At 38.9% G+C, this 20,958-nt stretch overlaps 1 protein-coding gene across 1 annotated transcript in view; it reads right to left on the bottom strand.

Moving 5' to 3' along the window:
* Window positions 1-20,958, bottom strand: part of CD109 (CD109 molecule) — a 122,314-nt gene that overhangs the window by 32,260 nt on the left and 69,096 nt on the right. Inside the window, exons 15-19 of the mRNA XM_081094514.1 lie at window positions 20,467-20,619; window positions 6,923-6,997; window positions 6,363-6,423; window positions 2,111-2,252; window positions 1,145-1,262 (exon numbers count right to left, since the gene is read on the bottom strand). Coding sequence (XP_080950640.1) covers window positions 1,145-1,262; window positions 2,111-2,252; window positions 6,363-6,423; window positions 6,923-6,997; window positions 20,467-20,619 — 549 coding nt within the window. The remainder of the gene's footprint in view (window positions 1-1,144; window positions 1,263-2,110; window positions 2,253-6,362; window positions 6,424-6,922; window positions 6,998-20,466; window positions 20,620-20,958) is intronic.

Here is a 20,958-nt window from a genome sequence, read left to right as displayed (position 1 = left end):
TCCTTTAAGCCAATGGTTCCCACTGGCATCACGAATTCCCTCTGGCGGTTTATTTGGGCATCTGTGGAAGTGTCTTAGGTTGCCAAAACATTTGAAGGAACTATTGGCACTTAGCGGGTGAAGGTCTGTAAGACTCAGGAGTCCCAGACAACGAAAAATTGTCCCATATCCCTCATGAGTCTTAAATGTCTTTTCAGGCATCCAGGTAGACAAAGTACCTGCTTATAAGAACCGGAACTTACAACGTAATTCCAACATAATATAATGTAAACCCAAAGCATTTTTCAACACACACTGAATTTCTCATGAATACAACTATTTTGGAAATCAAAAGAAGACTTTGTTTGTAATGTTACTAAAAGTTGTTCACGGTTTCAGAAATTTATATCACCACAGACAGCTAAAACAATACAAGTATGTCAACTGCATCTCTGTGCATGGTGTAAATATTTAAATATGTTATGATGTCTTCAAATGCAGCTATGCCTGCTCATATATATCCTGAAATATGTATTATTTTATTATACATTACCATCCTTTTATTTCTGCTTAATATTTCACTTAGTGTATCATATTGATTTTTAATTGAATATGTAGGTATTGTATATATTCTATGAATTTCATTTTTTTTGGTAGAGAGACAAAACAAAATATCTGTTATATAAAGGGGCTTCAGGTATGACCAAGGATAGTTATTATATTCCTCTTACCAGTGACTGATTTAGGAAGTGACATGTGATGCAATTAAACCCAGGAGATGTGAAGGAATGTCTGCTTGGGGACATTTTGAGAAGTTCTGTTTGTCCTTGAAAGAGAGACACACAGAAATATTCCCTGTCTTCTGACCTTTGGAAGTGGTTGAATCTGGTAAATAATAAACTTTCTGTCCAAATCTTAATATGGGCCCAGCACATTTAGTAGCTTAATACAACTCACATTCTAAAATATAAAACAGATGAAACACACACACACACACACACACACACACACACACACACACACACAAACAAAACAAAAAAAACACCTAGGAATCTCTAAACCGTGATCAACATCAAAAGCAATCTTTTTTTAATCTATTGAGGAGTTGACACTTTCTTCACTTCATGACATGGTAGCATTTATAAGCAGCACTTTAATATGCTACCTCCGCTGGAGTAGTTGTTAGTCCAAAACCCAACTCCTCAGAGACCACAAAACCAGTAGCTATCCAAGAAGTGATAGAATCAGGTACAGTAACTTCAAATTCTTGGTAAATCCTGGAACTGAAGTCAAGATAAATATAAAAATTACAAAACCAAGAACTGATACATTTCAAAATAAGTCAACATAACCTAAAACCATTTTTGGAAGAATATTAATTTTCCAAAACATTTACATATCTAAAATTTTTTAAGACTTATACATAAAACAACAAGGAATAGGCCATAATAAGATCATACTGATCCATAGTTAAATAAAAGCTTGCTACAGTGTTTATATCTTAAGGATGAACATTATTTTCATGAATTTTGTATATATAATAAATATATTTTTTCAAATAACTTTAATTTCATCTTTCAATTTGCATAAAAGTTTCTCTCTATATCCCAATCAATGCTACTATTTGCTGGGTATTTTTTAGGTTTGACTTGTGTCTTATTTCAAGTTTCCGTAAATAGGAAACTATAAAATACGTATAGATTTCATGATTTACCTGCTCGGTCATCAGACAGGTAGCACAGGGTTTGTCACCTAAGTGAATTCCTTACACCACCCACACCCCTTTCCCTGTGGCTCAGGGGACTGTATTATGAGGAGCCACAAAGTAGAGGGAGTAACCATGAGTGCTCCCCACCCCAAGGCAACAAATATACTCAGCAATTTTTTTATAATGAACCAAAAGACTTCAAAGAAGTTAAAAAGCACCCTTCATTAGTGATGACTGCCACAATTCACATGTGGCTTTACTAAATACTATATTTAGATGCAGTCAACATCACTTTGAAATAAAAACCTCTTGGTCTATTTAGTTCTTAATCACACTATGTTTGTACTTAAACAACAAAAAGAGGGCAAGACTTCTTTAAAACTAACACTAAACAAAATATATATGGACAAACAACTTTTTTACCCCATGTTGATGTCTAGCCAAATCCAAGTCTCTGGAAAATGTTTTCTGACATGTGGATTCTCAACTGAAGAAAAGTCATAGGAATCTCCAAAGTTTCCATCATTTTCCTCCATGTACTCCACATCAAGTGATAGACTGTCATCTAAAAATAAACATTGGCAACTATTAGGAAAATTGTCACTCTTCTAGACAATGATTATAAACAATCCACAGAATCACAGCACCTTTCAGCTGAATGGTACTTTAGAGTTTATCTTGTCCAATCCTCTCATTTTGCAGATGAGCAATATGAGAAATTAAATGACTTACCCAAGACCAAGTGGCCAGTTACAGCCAAGACAGAAATAAAAATTAAAAAAAACCTTTCCTGCCCCTATGGCCAATATCCCAAAAACTACTTACAGTTCCGTTGCTAAAGATTCAGCTAAATCACATTTTTAAAGCTACCTCCTTTCTTGCTATTCTCCTCTTTTTAGCTCTCTAATGCTGATCACCATTGCCTACACTGGCCATAAGATGCCACTAACTTTATTCTAATTTTAAAAACCATATTGCCATACAGACTCTGGATCACCTATCTCTATTTTTGCAACTCATCTATAAGTCTAAAATTCTTTCAAAATAAAATGTAAAAAAAGTATACTATCATAGGTACCAAGGATACAAAGATGAAGGTAATGAGCTCCACTCTATGGAGGAGGTAGACAAATAGAAAACTGTAGCAAACAAGAATAGTTGATTTTACACAGAACCTGGATCATGAAAAAAAGTATGACTATGGGGGAAATTCCATTTTACATTGTTTTGGGCATTCCATTTTCCTTCCGTCTCCAAATAAAGAGTATCCCATGGGGGAAGCGGGAGTAAACTAAGTACAAAGGCATGTCCAGAATATGACAATTAGTACTAGGCAAAAGTGTCATACAATGAGGGGGAAAAAGAATGGCTGGGTCCATATTTTAAAATATCAAATACCCCATGCTAAAGGGTTTGCACATAATCCTTTAAGCCAGTGGTCGGCAAACAGCGGCTCACAAGCCACATGCGGCTCTTTGGCCCCTTGAGTGTGGCTCTTCCTAAGCCTTAGGAGTACCCTAATTAAGTTAATAACAATGTAGCTACCTATATAGTTTAAGTTTAAAAAAATTGGCTCTCAAAAGAAATTTCAATCGTTGTACTGTTGATATTTGGCTCTGTTGACTAATGAGTTTGCCGACCACTGCTTTAAGCAATGATGACCTATTGAAGGTTTTAAATGAATTAGAAACATGCTGTAACCCATGTTTTATAGGCTAACTCTACCCTCAGTGTAAACCATGGTTTAGAGCTGGGGGAACATGGAGGCGGGCAAACTGTTAGTTAGGAAGCTACAGCCATGGTCAAGGAGGCACTGCTAGGAGCCTGAAACCGAAGAGAGGAGAGGGAGGATAATGTCAATAATTCTGTTCTATCTCTTGCACCGCAGGATTGGATGAGCTCTGGGTGTGCCCAAGGCACCCTGCACTTCCCCCATCAGCACACTCTTCTACCTATATGTTGCTTTGCCCCACTAGACCAAGTTGGAAGCTCCGCTGCCTTGCACATGTTAAGCATGCAATTAATATCATCACTGCCGAAACCGGTTTGGCTCAGTGGATAGAGCGTCGGCCTGAGGACTGAAAGGTCCCAGGTTCGATTCCGGTCAAGGGCATGTACCTGGGTTGTGGGCACATCCCCAGTGGGAGTTGTGCAGGAGGCAGCTGATCGATGTTTCTCTCTCATCGATGTTTCTAACTTTCTATCTCTCTCCCTTCCTCTCTGTAAAAAATCAATAAAATATATTTAAAAAAAATATATCATCACTATCTTTTGAATAATGAGTGAACAAACTGGATTTGAGGGATAATATAATAGGTAATTACAGACTTAGAAGTGTCAAACAAGCGTTAAACACTTATATGCTATTGAATTTAACCTCACAACAAGCCCTGTCATACAAGTGATGTTATTAGTCCCATACTTCAGGGAGAAAACGGAGGCTGAGAGAACCTCATTGATTTTCTCGGTCATAAGGTCAGAACTCAAAGCCAGAAGTATTTGGTGGGAAATTCCTTTCTTAACCACTATGCTCGCCCACGTCTGATGGGAAGAGAGGCTGAGTTCTGAGGTTTTTATTTGGACATCTGAGTAAATAACAATTTCATTAACAGAGATATGAAATCATATCAATTCAAGGAACCAATCAAAACATATTAAGGAACAGTGAGGTTGTAAGAAGCGACAAATCATAAATTTGGTTTGTGATATATTGGATTTAAGGTATTTGTGGGGCATCAGAGGGGTGCATAAACAGAGGGGTAAGACAAACAGTTGAGTTGTTCCAAAGTTGACTTTAAGGAGGACAATGTCATGGAAGGGTCTGGGGAAGTGTTCTACCAAATTGAGTCACCATGTACTGCTAGTCCAGGCCAGCAAGGGGAGGAAAACAGAGGCAGAGGAGCCAATAACTCAGAATAACAAGAAGACCAACTAGGACATTTAACAGATTTTTAGGGGATTGAGGGAATATACAAGGCAGAAGGATAGGCATTTGAAATGGCAGGAGTAGAGCCGTGTTCAGGTGATAATATGACCTTGGGTGACTATTATTTCCACAATGGTGATCACAGGACAGGACACATTAGATGGATTGACCACATGGACATTCAGATCTCCCAGGATGACAACAGGAGTAAGACTTTGAATCTTTTGTGAGAGCATCGAGGTAGAAAACGGGAATGGAAAAGTTGTTGACCTGAATTTTGATTAAAGGAGTTATAATTAAAACTTTATGAGCTTCAAATAACAAGGAGCTCTTAAGTGAAGATTGTTGGACAGTGGGTCTTAAAGTAACTAAGAAAAGATAGCTGAAAAAATACCTTGTGTACCTACTGATCCTGATCCCAAGGAGAGAGAGATAAATAACTGCTCATTTGAGAAGGTTTCTCACAATACAATACACTAGTAAGAGTATCAGGTTTCTTTTGTTACTATAAAAAGGTAGCAGAAGGTTCTCAGAAAAAGGTAAAGGATACAGGAAGTATTACTAACAAAGGTGAGTATTACAGTGGGCAACAGGAATTGATAAGATGAACAAAGATGGGTAAAAGCTGACACTGACAAAGAGTGAATGAAAAAAGATATGACTGCTTGGAAGGCTGTCTAGGATAAATAATTATATGACGGGAGCTAAATGTTCCATATGTCTTTAATGTCATAATGACTCCCAAAATCTTTAAGACTATAAAATTTTCCTTTTAGTTTCAGGAAAGAGGCTCAGGTATGTAGCAAGAATGCCAAAGAGCTTGGTGTGGAGAAACTCAGAACATCTGACAGATATAGGAATTTAGGGATAGAAACTGTGACAGTTCTGAAGCCTTTCAAGATGATATTAGTATAACTCGAAAGAAAACAGAACAAGTTCTAGAATTATGTATTCTCATTTCCTCAGTCAAAACATTTTATGGTTTCTTCCTAAAAGTACACTTATTACTAGCTGAGTGACCAACTGTATGTAGCAGTCTAGGGAACTAGATGTGACCCCACCAGGAAGAACTCAGAATGATGTGATGATGACTGTGTGTGTGTGCATATGCTTATGTGTGTGTGTGTGTGCGTTTGTGTGTGCACACCAGTATACTTTACTAGAGGCCCAATGCACAAAATTCGTGCAAGAGTAGGTCTTTGTTCTCCCAGCTGCCGGCACTGGCTTCCCTCTGGCACCCAGGACTTGGGCTTCCCTCTAGCTGCCGGCAGGCACCCAGGACCCAGGCTTCCCTCACAACCCTGGCTTTATCTGGAAGGATGTCCGGAAGGATGTCCGGTCTAATTAGCATATTATACTTTTATTATTATAGGTGGTGAACATTCTAGGTGGACATCAAAAAGCTAGAGAACAAAAATGTTTCAAAAACATATTGCTCCTTTTATCTAATTCCAAAATAACATCACAGTTTGCAATACAAATTGGAAACACAGGATCTTCCAATATGTCCAAAAATGTCATCACCTGAAAGAATTACAGAGAGCAAATGGAAAGCATTAATTTCAGAGAAGCCCAGTTGAACATTCCATGTCATGCCCAGATGTACTCCTAAATACATTAAACTCCAAACATTTTAGGATAAGAGACCGAAAATAAATATCACAATATCCATGTTCAATATAAATAAGGTTCAACAGCTGAGATGAAAGACTTAAATACTTGAAAATCACTTTACCAGGTTTTACTTACAAACGCCATCAATGTAATCCTTCACAAGGCTGGCATCCGTCAACACCCAGAGGCCGCATTCCTAGAAAGAATAATTAAAATTTTCTCTTAAAAGGTTAATGCTATCTAAATTGTCACAGCACTCTCCCTCATTTTTGCTCCTTTTTTTATGCAGAATGTTAAAGTCATTTTTTTCACTCTTGCTCATTTTTGAGTGTTTAGATATGTACATGGGAATACATTCTCATTCTCTCTCTCCTCTCTCTCCTTCTCTCTCTCTCATATACAGACAGATACACACACACACACACACACACACACGCATAACAAGTCAAGGAACGTGATACAAAGAAAAAAGGATTTGTTTAATGACAATTCCTTTAATTTCTCTAATAGTGAATTTTTCCATTTGCTTTTAAAACTGGAAGGATGATTGTCTTTCCACTTCAACTTACACTTATATAACACTCTGCACTTCAGCAATGCATTTAATAAAATATTAACACTTCATCAATTCAAATCATTAATTCCAAAAGTGATTGCAAGAGTAAAAATATTAATCTCTTTTCAAATAAACATACCTGAAAGACTGCAAAAGAATTCACGAACACGCCCAAATAATATCCCATGTTATAAAGTCCCAGCTCCTGGACCACCTAAGGAGAAGATAAAATATATGGGATGGATCAATTCATACCAACCTGTTCTGTGCTGGGCAATATTTCTTATATATACTAGTAATTTAGATAAGACACAGCCCACATACTTATCAAATTTGGAAATGACACAAATGGAGAAATAATGAGTATGTAGATGTCTTGCTCATGATTCATTCAGTCAAAATTACATTTCTTATTTAAATTTGTCTTTACTCTGTTTAGCAATCAAGAGTTCCTAAGAATTATGGACTTGAGTTTTGCCCAAGAGGAATTGAAATGTCTACTGGCTGACAAGACCAACACATAGAAGTCAGCATTGAAATGACCACTATGTTTGGCAGAGATAAGCAAAATTCAATGCTTAAACTAAGTTCTGCAAAATATCAGTTAAGTTTTTTAAAAATAATACAAAGAGAGAATTCACAAATGATGAAATACAAATTATTAATAAGCAGAAAACATAGTCAACTTCATTGATAATCAAATCAATGCAAATTACAACATCTATGAGATAGTTTTTGCAGAGATATTTGCATGTATCACATTCGCAATGTTAATTTTTAAGAGCAGTATTCATTGCTAGCAAGAGTGAGTAAAATTGGCAGTTTCTAAAATAGTTAAACACAGAATTAGACTATGGCCTGGCAATTACACTCCTATGTATATACCCAAAAGAACTGAAAACAGAGATTCAAAGAGATCCTTGTATGCCAATGTTCACTGCAGCATTTAGTTACAATAGCCAAAAGGTACAAACAACCTAAGCATCCATCAACAGAAGAATACATGAACAAGATGTGTTATATGCATACAACAGAATATTATTCAGCCGACAAAACACAGTTTTGATACAAGCTACAATATGGAGGAACCTTGAAGACATTATGTTAAGTGAAATAAGGTAGACTGAAAAGGACAAATATTAAATGACTAAGTGGCCCGGTACACGAATTTGTGCACATTGAAAGGAAATTAATTAGAAGAAATATTTTAATATCGCTATTCACCCTTTCTCAATAATAGACATGTCAACCAAATTCACAATTGACAATGACAGATCAAAACACATGCATGCGATTGGAGCCAGCAAGACCTCGCATGTGCAAGTCAACTTAGTGATAGATGATAGATAGATAGATAGATAGATAGATAGATAGATATAAACTTGCTTAATTAAACTTGATTTCTGATTTAGCTAAACTTTTCCAGCCCAGTGAAGCACCCCAACATCTCTTTCAGGTAATTGCCAGCAACACAGCAGTAAATATCAACACGAAGCAGATTATTATTGTAGATCATGCATGGAGAACAAAGTGTAAAATATTTAACTGTAGCAATGTTTGACTATATTCTGCACAGTGAGAAAACCTGAAGTCATTTTCAAGGTCCACTATTTCTTACTTCTTTTCAGTTGGGTCAAGTTTCTAAACTTTCTAAATCTCCATTCTCTGGCTAATGAAAAGAAAATAGGATTCCCACGAGTCTCTACCCCTACTCCAGGACTTCTGTGAGGATCAAATGAGATGAGGCACAAGAAAATGCTTCACAGACATTTGGTTACAGTGTAAAATGTTTGCACCTGGCTATAAAGCAAGTCTTGTTCCTGGGCTGAAGAAACTCCAAGGAGGCTAGTCACTAGGGAGAGGAAGCCGGGTGTTGTTATGAGACGTCATTACCCGGCACCCATAGCCACCATTTCAGGATGGGCTGGGCTGTGGGGTGCATTTTGCACCATAGGGTCTCAGCAGCTTAGGCTGCAATTTAGTGGGTTGTCGTTCTGGGATGGTGGCGGGGCCTGTGTTCCACTTGGGGGAAGCCAAGTGTTGCTTTGTGGGCTCCAGGTCCCCGGTGCCGTTTATTGTTAAATGGCCCGTCGCTAGGGAGAGGAAGCCGGGCGTTGCTATGTGACTTCATTATCCGGCACCCACAGACACCGTTTCCAGGCTGGGCTGGGCTGTGGGCCACATTTTGCGCCATGGCAGTGTCAGCTGCGATTTGGTGGGCTGTTGCTCCAGAGTGGTGGTGGGGACTGTGTCCCATTTGGGGGAAGCTGAGTGCTGCTTTGTTGGCGCCAAGTCCATGCTGCCATTTCTCTATAAATGGCGAGTGCCCGTAACTGCAGCTCCTGCATTGAGTATCTGCCCCGTAGTGGTCAGTGAGCATCATAGTGACCACTCAATGGGTGGAGGGACACTTAGCATATTGGCCTTTTATATATATAGATGCCACTTATATGAAATAGCTGAAATAGGCAAATTCATAAAGACGGAAGTAATTAGAGGTTTCCAAGGGCTGGAGGAAGGGAGGAATGGGGAATTATTCCTCAGTGGTTACAGAGTCTCTGTTTGGAGTGATGAAATGTTTTGGAAAAATACTGGTGGTAGTTGTACAGCATTATGAATGTAAATGAATGAATGAACTGTACTTTTAAAAATTGTACTTTTATTATATATATACATATATATATATTACTACAATAAAAGAGTTAAAATATTATATACCCTTTTAGTAACTATTTTGATACATCTCCCTTGCTTACATTAGCATTAACCAGACAAATTAACACAAAGGCAGGAATAAAAATCATAAAAGATTATAAGTAGAAGTTCAAAAAACCAAACCAAGTTTAAAGTTAAACACCCATAACCAATGTTTCTGCTATGCTAACAACAACCACTATCGCATCCATGGTAAACAAACAGGGTGCTAGACTAGGCACCAAGAAGACAAAAACCAAATGAGAAAACAAAATGTCATATTACCTCAACAAGCTGGCAAATAGAGTTATTAGCCCAATACAGACATTGGAGACAGAGCCAGACATAATGGAGAGGAAAAGGTTTCAGTGCCACAGAACACAAAGGCATGCAAGATCACCTTCTGCTGACACACAGGCGTGAACTGATGCAATTTCCTAGGAAACAGCATCTAACTCATATAGATGTCCCTCTTTCCTCACTGACTCAATAAAAAGACATTGCCAAGCTGCAGCAAAGGCTAACGAAGGAAAGGATGGTGTCTGCAAATTATTCCTGAAGGATCTCTTACACTTACTATTCCTCAACAGACTTATCAGAGTAGTTGCCAAATCAACTAGCCATTCAAAGAGTATAACTTCCATAAAAGACATCCAACTTAACAACACAGCACATGAAGCAGAACACTGGAAAAGCCAGCTCAAGATTTAAAATAAACCCAGTAAATAATAACGAGACAAGGAAAATATTATCAATAAAAAACAAGAACAAAAGATAGCCAAAGGAAAATAATAGATATTAAAAATGTAATAGTTGACATAATAAACCCAATGTAAGAGATCAAAGTAGGAGACAGGTGATGAATGATCAGTGAGCTGGAAAGTCAAATGAGGAATTCTCCCAAAGAAATACAGAAAAGACAAAGAGATGAAAAACGTAAAAAGAAAAAGCTAAGAGATGTGAAGGAATAGAAGTGGCAATCTCTAAATAATGAAAGTCCCGGAAAAGAGAAAAATTAAAATGGAGAAGAGGAAATATATGAAGAAATAATTGGTGTCAGTTCCCAGAACTAAAAAATTTAAAAAGCAATCAATAATAACACAGAACTAAAATTATATACAATACCAACATGATCTGGGCAGAAGTGGGGAAGTTAAAATCTAATGAGGAAAGACAAAAAGAATGTACAAGAATATTATGAGAGTGCACTAAAATGATTGTCTTGTTAGGTGAAGACACAAATGTTGATAATCTTAAGAAATCAGTAAGGATATTAATATGAGTATAGTTCGTGAGTTAAGGGCATCTATCATAGGAATAAAAATAGAATGTATAACTTGCAAAATCAGCAGAACAAAATTTGATCTATCCCATGAAAAGAAGAAAACAGAAACAAAAAAGAGTAGTATAAATTTTAAAATATAAAATAACAACTATAGTTGCAAATGAGGGGGGAGGGTGGGGGGGAGGAAGGTAATCAACCAAGGACCTTGTATGCATATATGCATGGCCCATGGACACAGACAATAGGGCACTGAGATCCTAAGGTAGGGGAGGAGGGGAGGAGGCAGGCTGGAGGAAAATGGGGGGAGGAGACATATGTAATACTTTCAACAATAAAGAATTATTTTAAAAAATTAAATTTACAAATAAAATAAAAAAGCAGAAATTTTCTAATTAGAACAAGAAATACCATATGTGTAAGTGGGTTAAATAAGCTTATCCTATATAATAAAAGCCTAATATGCTAAGTGTCCAGTCATCCAGTGATCGGTCAACTGTTCAACCAATCAAAGTGTAATATGCTAATGATATGCTAAGACCACTCAACCGCTCGTTATGACATGCACTGTCCACCAGGGGGTAGACAGTCAACTGGTTGAACAGTTGCTATGATGTGCACTGACCACGAGGGGGCAGACGCTCCGACCAGTAGGTTAGCTTACTGCTGGGATCCGGCTGATCAGGACTAAGGGAGATGGGCCAGACATGCCCTGGAGCCCCCTGCAGTCCTTCCCACAATCCCTCCCCAGCTGGCCAACCTTTTGTGTCCCTCTCCAGCCAGTCCCCATCAGGACTGGGTAAGACGGGGCCAGACACACTCTAGAGCCCTCCTGTAGTCCCTCCCCGGCCCCAGTCATGCACTGGTGGGGTCCCTCAGCCTGGCCTGCGCCTTCTCATAATCCGGGACCCCTCAGGGTATGTCGGAGAGCCACTTTTGGCCCAATCCCACAGGCCACCCCGAAGGACCCCACCCATGCACGAATTCGTGCACCAGGCCTCTAGTTAAAAGATATTGACTATCAGATTATATTTAAAAAAAACAAGTGCAAGTTATAGTTAAGTGCTAGCTGTACAATATACTTAAAATCAAAACTCACAAAAGTTTAAAATAAAATGATAGGGCCCTAGCTGGTTTGGCTCAGTGAATAGAGCGTCAGCTTGTGGACTGATTCTATTCAAGGGCACATGCTTGGGTTGTGGACTCGATCCCCAATAGGGAGCAAGCAGGAGGCAGCTGATCAATAGTTCTTTCTTATCATTGATGTTTCTATCTCTTTCTCCCTCTCCCTTCCTCTCTGAAATCAATAAAAATACATTTAAAAATTAATTAATTAATTAATTAGTTAAATGATGGGAAAACACACCAGGCAGGTATAAACCTAAAGAAAGCTGAAGTAGCAATTTTAGTTATGGCAATATTTAATGTAAATATAAAAAGAGATAGAGAGACAGTGGTAGAGACAGGAAACACAGAGAGCATGAGCACCAGATAAAAGTGTGTGTGTTTGCGTGTGTGCGCGCATGCGCGCACATATAGGGATGAAAAAATAAAAATATTTAAGATGTTTATAAAGTTGTAAAATGATAGCTATTACTACATTCAGTTAAATCAATTGCAAGATGCTATATACTTTTTAGAATAATGTGAATTTTAGAAAAGGCAAGAGAAAAATATGACCAATGGGCTATAAATGAGTTGTGTTTGTTTTTTAAAGGATTGAAAAAAATTAGCTGTATAGACCGAAAAAAAGTATAATTTTCCTCAAGAGTATTAATTTTACAATAAGATGACCAAATTAGTATAAGCATATATATCTTTCTTCCTGCCATTGTTAATCACTGTACATAATCAACTAACAGGCATAAGTTATACAGTCTAGATTTCAACTGGCACTGGTACACAAGGATAAATCAAGAACTTACAAACAAAACTGAAAGGACTAATAAATAGGGTATTCGCTTGTGTAACACTAGATATTCACATACTTCTTGCTTTGTAAATTTTCTGAAGTTTCACATGATTTCACTCCCTCAATACACTGCAAATTTCTGATTCAATGTGGACTGTAATTGTTTCTAACCATATGTGTAGCCAAATAGAAGGTATTTCAAAACTATCAAAAGCTCTCTGGTCCGATGTCACCCAGAATTGGGCAAGTCAATTTCCCAGTACTGCCTCAAGAGTCTTAAATTAAAATATAGTATGAAAATGATGTTTGAACTATGATGATCAACTGAATGCTGCCTCCGTGTCCTTCCTTCTTCACCGACTCCATCCACACCGTTGGGAACCCCTGGACCTGCTGGGGCTGGACCCCAACACTAGTGTTGCTATTACAGCATAATGCTGAGAAGGGAAGATGGCGGCGATATAGGCAGACGCCTCCCAGGTCCTGTCCTGGAGCAAATGGAGTGAGCAGCTGAAACTAATAGCATCCACCCCAAATTGGCGAAATTGTGCAGCTGGTGAGACGGTTTGCAGCCGGGAAGAGCAGAACTCCCCTGGAAAGGTAAAAAAAACCCAGGGTTTTGGGCAGGAAAGTTTGCCAGACCTCTGAGCCCAGAGAGTCGGAGGGAGACCGCGTGGCAGACAGCCGCGTCCCTTGGGACAGGCACAGCCCCTGACGGGGGGGGAAAGGAGAACCACGGGATTCCTGGCGCCGCCTGGGGAATTGAGAGCTGGGTTCTGTGATCACAGAGGACTGAGCCTAAAGGGGGCAGCCTGAAGAGCTGACCAGACCATGCAGTCCCAGTAAGAGAAGGAGCTTACAGAAACCAAGCCTTCCCCATATCCGCCGCCGGCGCTTGTTTGTTTGTTTGTTTTCACTGAATCCTGTTCATGGGACATTTCAGATACAGACACTCACCTGTGCTGAAGAGAGGGAGAGTGTGCGGAGGAGTGGAATCTGGGGAGAGACTGAGGAGAGAAGGGGGGCCGGGAGAGGTGGCAGCGAATTGAGTGCTGAGACACCCCTGAGCCCAGGACTGGGGCAGCCATTCTCTCCGGAGAGTGAGACTCCTCCCCCCAGCCCCCAGGCAAGGAGCGCAGCCACACCCAGATTCCACCCTGTAGGAGATCAAGGATTAAAATAACCTGATCAGTCCCTGGGAGTTAACAGGGTCTGGCCTATAGAGGGATTTTCAATCCCAGCAACAACACAGCGCCAGTAACTAACTATTACGCAGCCAGCTCTGGGCAGTGAGCTTCCACTGGACAGAGAGGCCCTATAGCCCTCAGAGGCCAACCCCAGAACACTGCCACCCAGAGGCTGACCCACAAACTGACTCTTTGCTAAACACAAAATAAGGCAGTCTGGAAAAAAATGCGGCCTGCTTTAGAATAAGGACTGCGGTTTACAACACAGAGGAACTGTGTATCGCAGGGAAACCCAACACTCTCCTGAATACCTGGCAGGTCTAAGGCGAGCCACACTGAAGAATAGAAGAACCGAAGGACCTTCACTACTGCAATTTTTTTTTTTCTTTTTTCACCTTTTAACTAAGAAACCAATTTTTTTTCTTCTTCTTCTTTTTTTTCTTTTCTTTTTTTTTCTTCTTTTTCCATCACCTGATTTTACCCTTTTAATTACTACCTTCTTATTTTTAACCAGTATTATTACTGCTACCATTTTACCATTTTTTAAAGTGCCATTTTATTTTCTCTTAATTTTATTTTGGGATTAGTGTTCTCCATTCTATTTTCATCGTTATATTATTGGTTGTTTCTAGTTTGCATTCATCTCCAGGGAGCTGTTGCTGGAATCTGTTGGTATTAATGGCTGTTCTATAGGAGTATTCTCCTCATATTAAAAGTCTCTTCCCCTCTTCCACTTCATTCTCTCTTTTCCCTCTTTTTTTTTTCTTTTTTTTCTTTTTTCTCTTTCTTTTCTTTTCTTTTCTTTTCTCACTTTTATTTTCCCCCTCCTTTTTCCCAATTTCATTTTTGTACTCCTTTTTTTGGTCCCTACTTTTCTTTTCTTTTTTCTCTTTTATCTTTTTCCCTTCCTTCCTCCTTATCCCCTAATTCTCTTAATTCGGGTGGTCACCTTTATTTGGGGTTATTAATATCGTGAATATATTTGTGTATACTGCCTGGTACGTGGTGCCTTGTTGTGTTGTATTTTGTGCCTTTAAATCAACGCAGCAGATCAAAGCTACAGCAACCTCCAGAGCACCACACCCTCTGCTGAGGAACAGCAGCTGTACGTGAAACCTCGCCCCACCATCCAGAAGAGCCACCTCAGCTGTGAACAGCACCCACCAGAGGAGCTGCTGCCAACTGAAGAGCAGCTGCTACCGCAACCACCTGAAGAGCAACCACAGACCAAGGAGTCACTGCCACCAAGGGAGCAACCACTGAACAACTCAACGTCTAGATATGTCAGTGAGTTCAAACATGGGTAGACAAAGAAACCCCCAAAGGAAAGAGAAGGAGGACTCTCCAGAAAAGCAGCTAAGTAATACAGAGGCATGCAACATGACAGAAAAAGAATTCAGAATAAGGGTCCTAGAGTGCATAAACTGGATGGAAGAAAAAATCGACAACCTCTGCAAGAAGCAAGAAGAAACAGATGAAAAAATCGATAACATATGGAAGAAGTTAGAAGAAACAGATGAAAAAATCAACAACTTAAGTAAGACCCAAGAAGAAATGAAGAGTGATATAGCTGCAATGAAAAACTCCATTGAAAGTATCAACAGTAGACTAGGAGAAGCGGAGGACCGAATTAGTGAATTAGAAGACAAGGAAGCAAAACACACCCAAAATGTACTGCAATTGGAGAAAAAAATTAAAAGACAGGAGGAGAGCCTAAGGGAGCTTTGGGACAACATGAAACGAAACAACATACGAATAATAGGGGTACCAGAACAACAGAAGGATGAACAAGGATTAGAAAACCTATTAGAAGAAATAATATCAGAAAACTTCCCTGAGGTGGGGAAGAAAAAAGTCACACAAGCCCAGAGAGTCCCAAACAAGGTGAACCCGAAAAGACCCACACCAAGACACATCATAATTACCATGGCAAATGTTCAGGACAAAGAGAGAATCTTACAGGCTGCAAGAGAGAGACGGAAAGTTACATACAAGGGATCTCCCATTAGATTGTCAAATGATTTCTCAACAGAAACACATCAGGCCAGAAAAGAATGGACAGAAATTTACAAAGTGATGCAAAGCAAAGGACTGAATCCAAGAATACTCTATCCAGCAAGGCTATCATTCAAACTTGAAGGGGAAATAAGAAGCTTCACAGACAAAAAAAGGCTAAGGGAGTTTATCAACACCAAGCCAGCAATGCAAGGAATGCTAAAGGGACTTGTATAAAAATAATAAAAAGCTCAGAAAGAAAACAGCCACACAAAAAAAAGAAATGGCTACAAACAAGTACCTTTCAATAATAACTTTAAACGTAAACGGCCTAAATGCTCCAAACAAAAGACATCGAGTGGCTGAATGGATAAAATAACATGACCCATACATCTGCTGTCTACAAGAAACCCACCTCATTAGAAGGGACTCACACAGACTGAAAGTGAAAGGATGGAAAAATATCTTTCAGGCAAATGGAAAGGAAAAGAAAGCTGGGGTAGCAATACTTATATCGGACAAAATAGACCTCAAAGTGAAGGCCATAACAAGAGATAAGGAAGGCCACTTCATAATACTAAAGGGGTCAATTCAACAAGAAGATATAACCCTGGTAAACATATATGCACCCAATGCAGGAGCACCCAAATTCATAAAAAAACTCTTGGAAGATATCAAAGGAGAGCTCAACAACAATACAATCATAGTAGGGGACTTTAATACACCACTGACAGCACTGGATAAGTCCTCTAGACAAACAATCAGCAAAGATACAGCAATCCTAAATGACTCACTAGATCAGATAGACTTAATAGACATCTTCAGAACACTTCACCCCAAAGCCAGGGAATATACATTCTACTCAAGTGCTCATGACACATATTCAAAAATAGACCATATATTGGGTCACAAGCAAAGTATCCCCAAATTCGAGAAGATTGAAATCATAAAAAGCGTCTTCGCAGACCACGATGGCATAATATTAGAAATAAACTACAATAAAAACAACCCAAAATACTCAAACACCTGGAAGCTGAATAGCATGCTATTAAATATTGATTGGGTTACCAATGAAATCAAAGAAGAAATTAAAAACATCCTGGAAACTAATGACAATGAAAACACAACAATCCAAAACCTATGGGACACAATGAAAGCAGTCCTGAGAGGGAAGTTTATAGCTCTACAGGCCTATCTCAAAAAACAAGAAAAAATGGTAGTAAATCAGCTAACTCTACAACTCAAAGAATTAGAAAGAGAGCAACAAGAAAACCCCAGAGTGAGCAGAAGGAAGGAAATAATAAAGATTAGAGCAGAAATAAATGACATAGAGACCAAAAAAAAAATACAGAAAATCAATGAAACCAAGAGCTGGTTCTTTGAAAGGATAAACAAGATTGACAAACCTCTAGCCAGACTCACCAAGAAGCAAAGAGAGAGGACCCAAATAAACAAAATCAGAAACGATAGAGGCGAAATAACAACAGACCCCACAGAAATACAAATGATTGTTAAAAAATACTATGGACAGCTCTACTCCAACAAACTAGACAACCTGGAGGAAATGGACAAATTCCTAGAAAAATACAACATTCCAAAACTCAATCAGGAAGAATCTAAAAATCTCAACAGGCCAATAACTATGGAAGAAATTGAAGCAGTCATCAAAAAGCTTCCATCAAACAAAATCCCAGGACCAGACGGCTTCACAGGGGAGTTTTACCAAACATTCAAGGAAGAACTAAAACCTATCCTCCTCAGACTACTACAAAAAATTCAAGAGGAAGGAACACTTCCAAGCTCATTCTATGAAGCCAGCATCACCCTAATACCAAAACCCGGTAAAGACAACACAATGAAAGAGAATTACAGGCCAATATCCCTCATGAACATAGATGCCAAAATCCTCAACAAAATCTTAGCAAATCGGATCCAGCAGTACATCAGAAAGATGATACACCATGACCAAGTAGGATTTATCCCAGGGATGCAAGGATGGTACAATATCCGCAAATCAATAAACGTGATACATCACATAAACAAATTGAAAGAAAAAAACCACATGGTCATATCAATTGATGCAGAAAAAGCATTTGACAAAATTCACCCATTTTTGATAAAAACTCTCAGCAAGGTGGGAGTAGAAGGATCATACCTCAACATAATAAAAGCCATATATGACAGGCCCACAGCCAACATCATACTCAATGGACAAAAACTAACACCATTTCCCCTAAGAACAGAAACAAGACAGGGATGCCCCCTCTCACCACTCCTGTTCAACATAGTACTGGAAGTGTTAGCCATTGCAATTCGGCAAGAAGAAGAAATAAAAGGCATCCAAATTGGAAAAGAGAAAGTAAAACTGTCCTTATTTGCAGACGACATGATATTATACATACAAAACCCTAGAGACTCCATCAAAAAGCTACTAGACTTAATACATGAATTTGGCAATGTAGCAGGATACAAAATTAACCCCAAGAAATCTGAGGCATTTCTATACACCAATAGTGAACTTTCAGAAAGAGAGATTATAAAAATAATCCCGTTTACCATCGCACCAAAAAAATTAAGCTACCTAGGAATAAACTTAACTAAAGAGGTAAAAGACCTCTACTCAGAAAACTACAGGACGTTGAAAAAAGATATAGAGGAAGACATAAACAGATGGAAGAACATACCGTGTTCATGGATTGGTAGAATCAACATCATTAAAATGTCCATACTACCCAAAGCAATCTATAAATTCAACGCACTTCCCATTAAAATACCAACGGCATACTTCAGAGATCTAGAACGAACTCTCCAAAAATTCATCTGGAATAAAAAAAGACCCCGAATAGCTACAGCAATCCTGAAAAAGACCAAAGTAGGTGGGATCTCAATACCAGATATCATGTTGTATTACAAAGCCACTGTTCTCAAAAATGCCTGGTACTGGCACAAGAATAGGCCTATAGATCAATGGAATAGAATAGAGAGTCCAGAAATCGGCCCGAACCAATATGCTCAATTAATATTTGACAAAGGAGGCAAGAACATACAATGGAGCCAAGATAGTCTCTTCAATAAATGGTGTTGGGAAAATTGGACAGATATATGCAAGAAAATGAAACTAGACCACCAACTTACACCATACACAAAAATAAACTCAAAATGGATAAAGGACTTAAATGTACGACAGGAAACCATAAAAATTCTAGAAGAATCCAAAGGCAACAAAATCTCAGACATATGCCGAAGCAATTTCTTCACTGATACAGCTCCTAGGGCACTTGAAACTAAAGAGAAAATGAACAAATGGGACTACATCAAAATAAAAAGCTTCTGCACAGCAAAAGAAACCATCAACAAAACAACGAGAAAACCCACTGTGTGGGAAAACATATTTGCCAATGTCATATCTGATAAGGGCCTAATCTCCAAAATGTATAGGGAACTCATACAACTTAACAAAAGGAAGATAAACAATCCAATCAAAAAATGGGCAAAGGACCTAAATAGACACCTTTCAAAAGAGGACATTCAGAAAGCCAAGAGACATATGAAAACATGCTCAAAGTCACTAATCATCCGAGAGATGCAAATCAAAACAACAATGAGGTACCATCTCACACCTGTCAGACTGGCTATCATCAACAAATCAACAAATGACAAGTGCTGGAGAGGATGTGGAGAAAAAGGAACACTCGTGCACTGCTGGTGGGAATGCAGACTGGTGCAGCCACTATGGAAGACAGTATGGAGTTTCCTCAAAAAACTGAAAATGGAACTCCCATTTGACCCTGTGATTCCACTTCTAGGAATATATCCCAAGAAACCAGAAACACCAATCAGAAAGGATATATGCACCCCTATGTTCATAGCAGCACAATTCACCATAGCTAAGATCTGGAAACAGCCTAAGTGCCCATCAGTAGATGAATGGATTAGAAAACTGTGGTACATCTACACGATGGAATACTATGCTGCTCTAAAAAGGAAGGAACTCTTACCATTTGCAATGTCATGGATGGAACTGGAGAGCATTATGCTAAGTGAAATAAGCCAGTCAATGAAGGAAAAATACCACATGATCTCACTCACTCATGGATAATAGAGACCATTATAAACTTTTGAACAATAATAGATACAGAGGCAGAGCTGCCTCAAACAGATTGTCAAACTGCAGCGGGAAGGCCGGGGAGGGTTGGGGGGCAGGAGGTAGGGGGGTAAGAGATCAACTAAAGGACTTGTATGCATGCATATAAGCATAACCAATGGACATGGGACACTGGGGGATGGAGGAGGCAGGGGGACTGTCTAGGGCGGGGGGATAAAATGGACACATATGTAATACCCTTTGTAATACTTTAAGCAATAAAAAAAAAAAGAAAGAAAATGAGGGAAAACTGCAGGTGGCATTTCTCGTGTAAGACAGCAACGACAATGGACCACATAAGCCTCTTCCCAACATAAAGACTGAAATGCAGATCCTAGTTCATTTGGAAGCTTTCCTGGGTATTAACTTCACCTGAAGAGGAACTAATGCAATTTCTTTTAGATATCTGAAGTCCTGCAATAGTTTCTCTTTCACATGTATTTTTGGAAGGAGACACAGCTAAACTCACATTTTCCATTGTAATATCATTTGAGGCGTTCATCAGGTACACACTTTTGTCAACAGCTACAATCCCCACTAGCGAGTGGGGCTGTGTCACAGCGACCCTCAGAGAGACGTTCTCAGATGGCTCAGCACGAGGTTTACTCCAGAATAGGTTTACCTAAGAAAGGGAGAGAACTGGATTGATTTCACTGGTTAAAGCATTATTTACCAATAACAGAGCAACACTTCAAAATCTAGCAAAAATTCCATGGTTGCCTTGGCTCAGAGATCATTCTGAAACCATACGTAAGCCTTCTCTAGGAAAAGGAATTTTAAAAAGTAAAAAACTTTACTGCCACAGTGTTTGCAAGTGATGGAACGTCTCACAGTGGCATAAATCTAAATTACCCTTCACTCTCTATCTTTCCTCTTCCCTTTCTCCATCCCTCACAACTCAGCTCCCAGCCAGTGCTGGAGAGAAAGCAGCAGTACTACACATGTAGTAACTAAATATGAA

Source organism: Myotis nattereri (assembly GCF_964212035.1).
Source record: "Myotis nattereri genome assembly, chromosome: 6".
Taxonomy (NCBI): Eukaryota; Metazoa; Chordata; class Mammalia; order Chiroptera; family Vespertilionidae; genus Myotis; species Myotis nattereri.
Note: the sequence above shows the minus strand (reverse complement) of the source record. Positions and strands in the feature narration are given on the sequence as shown.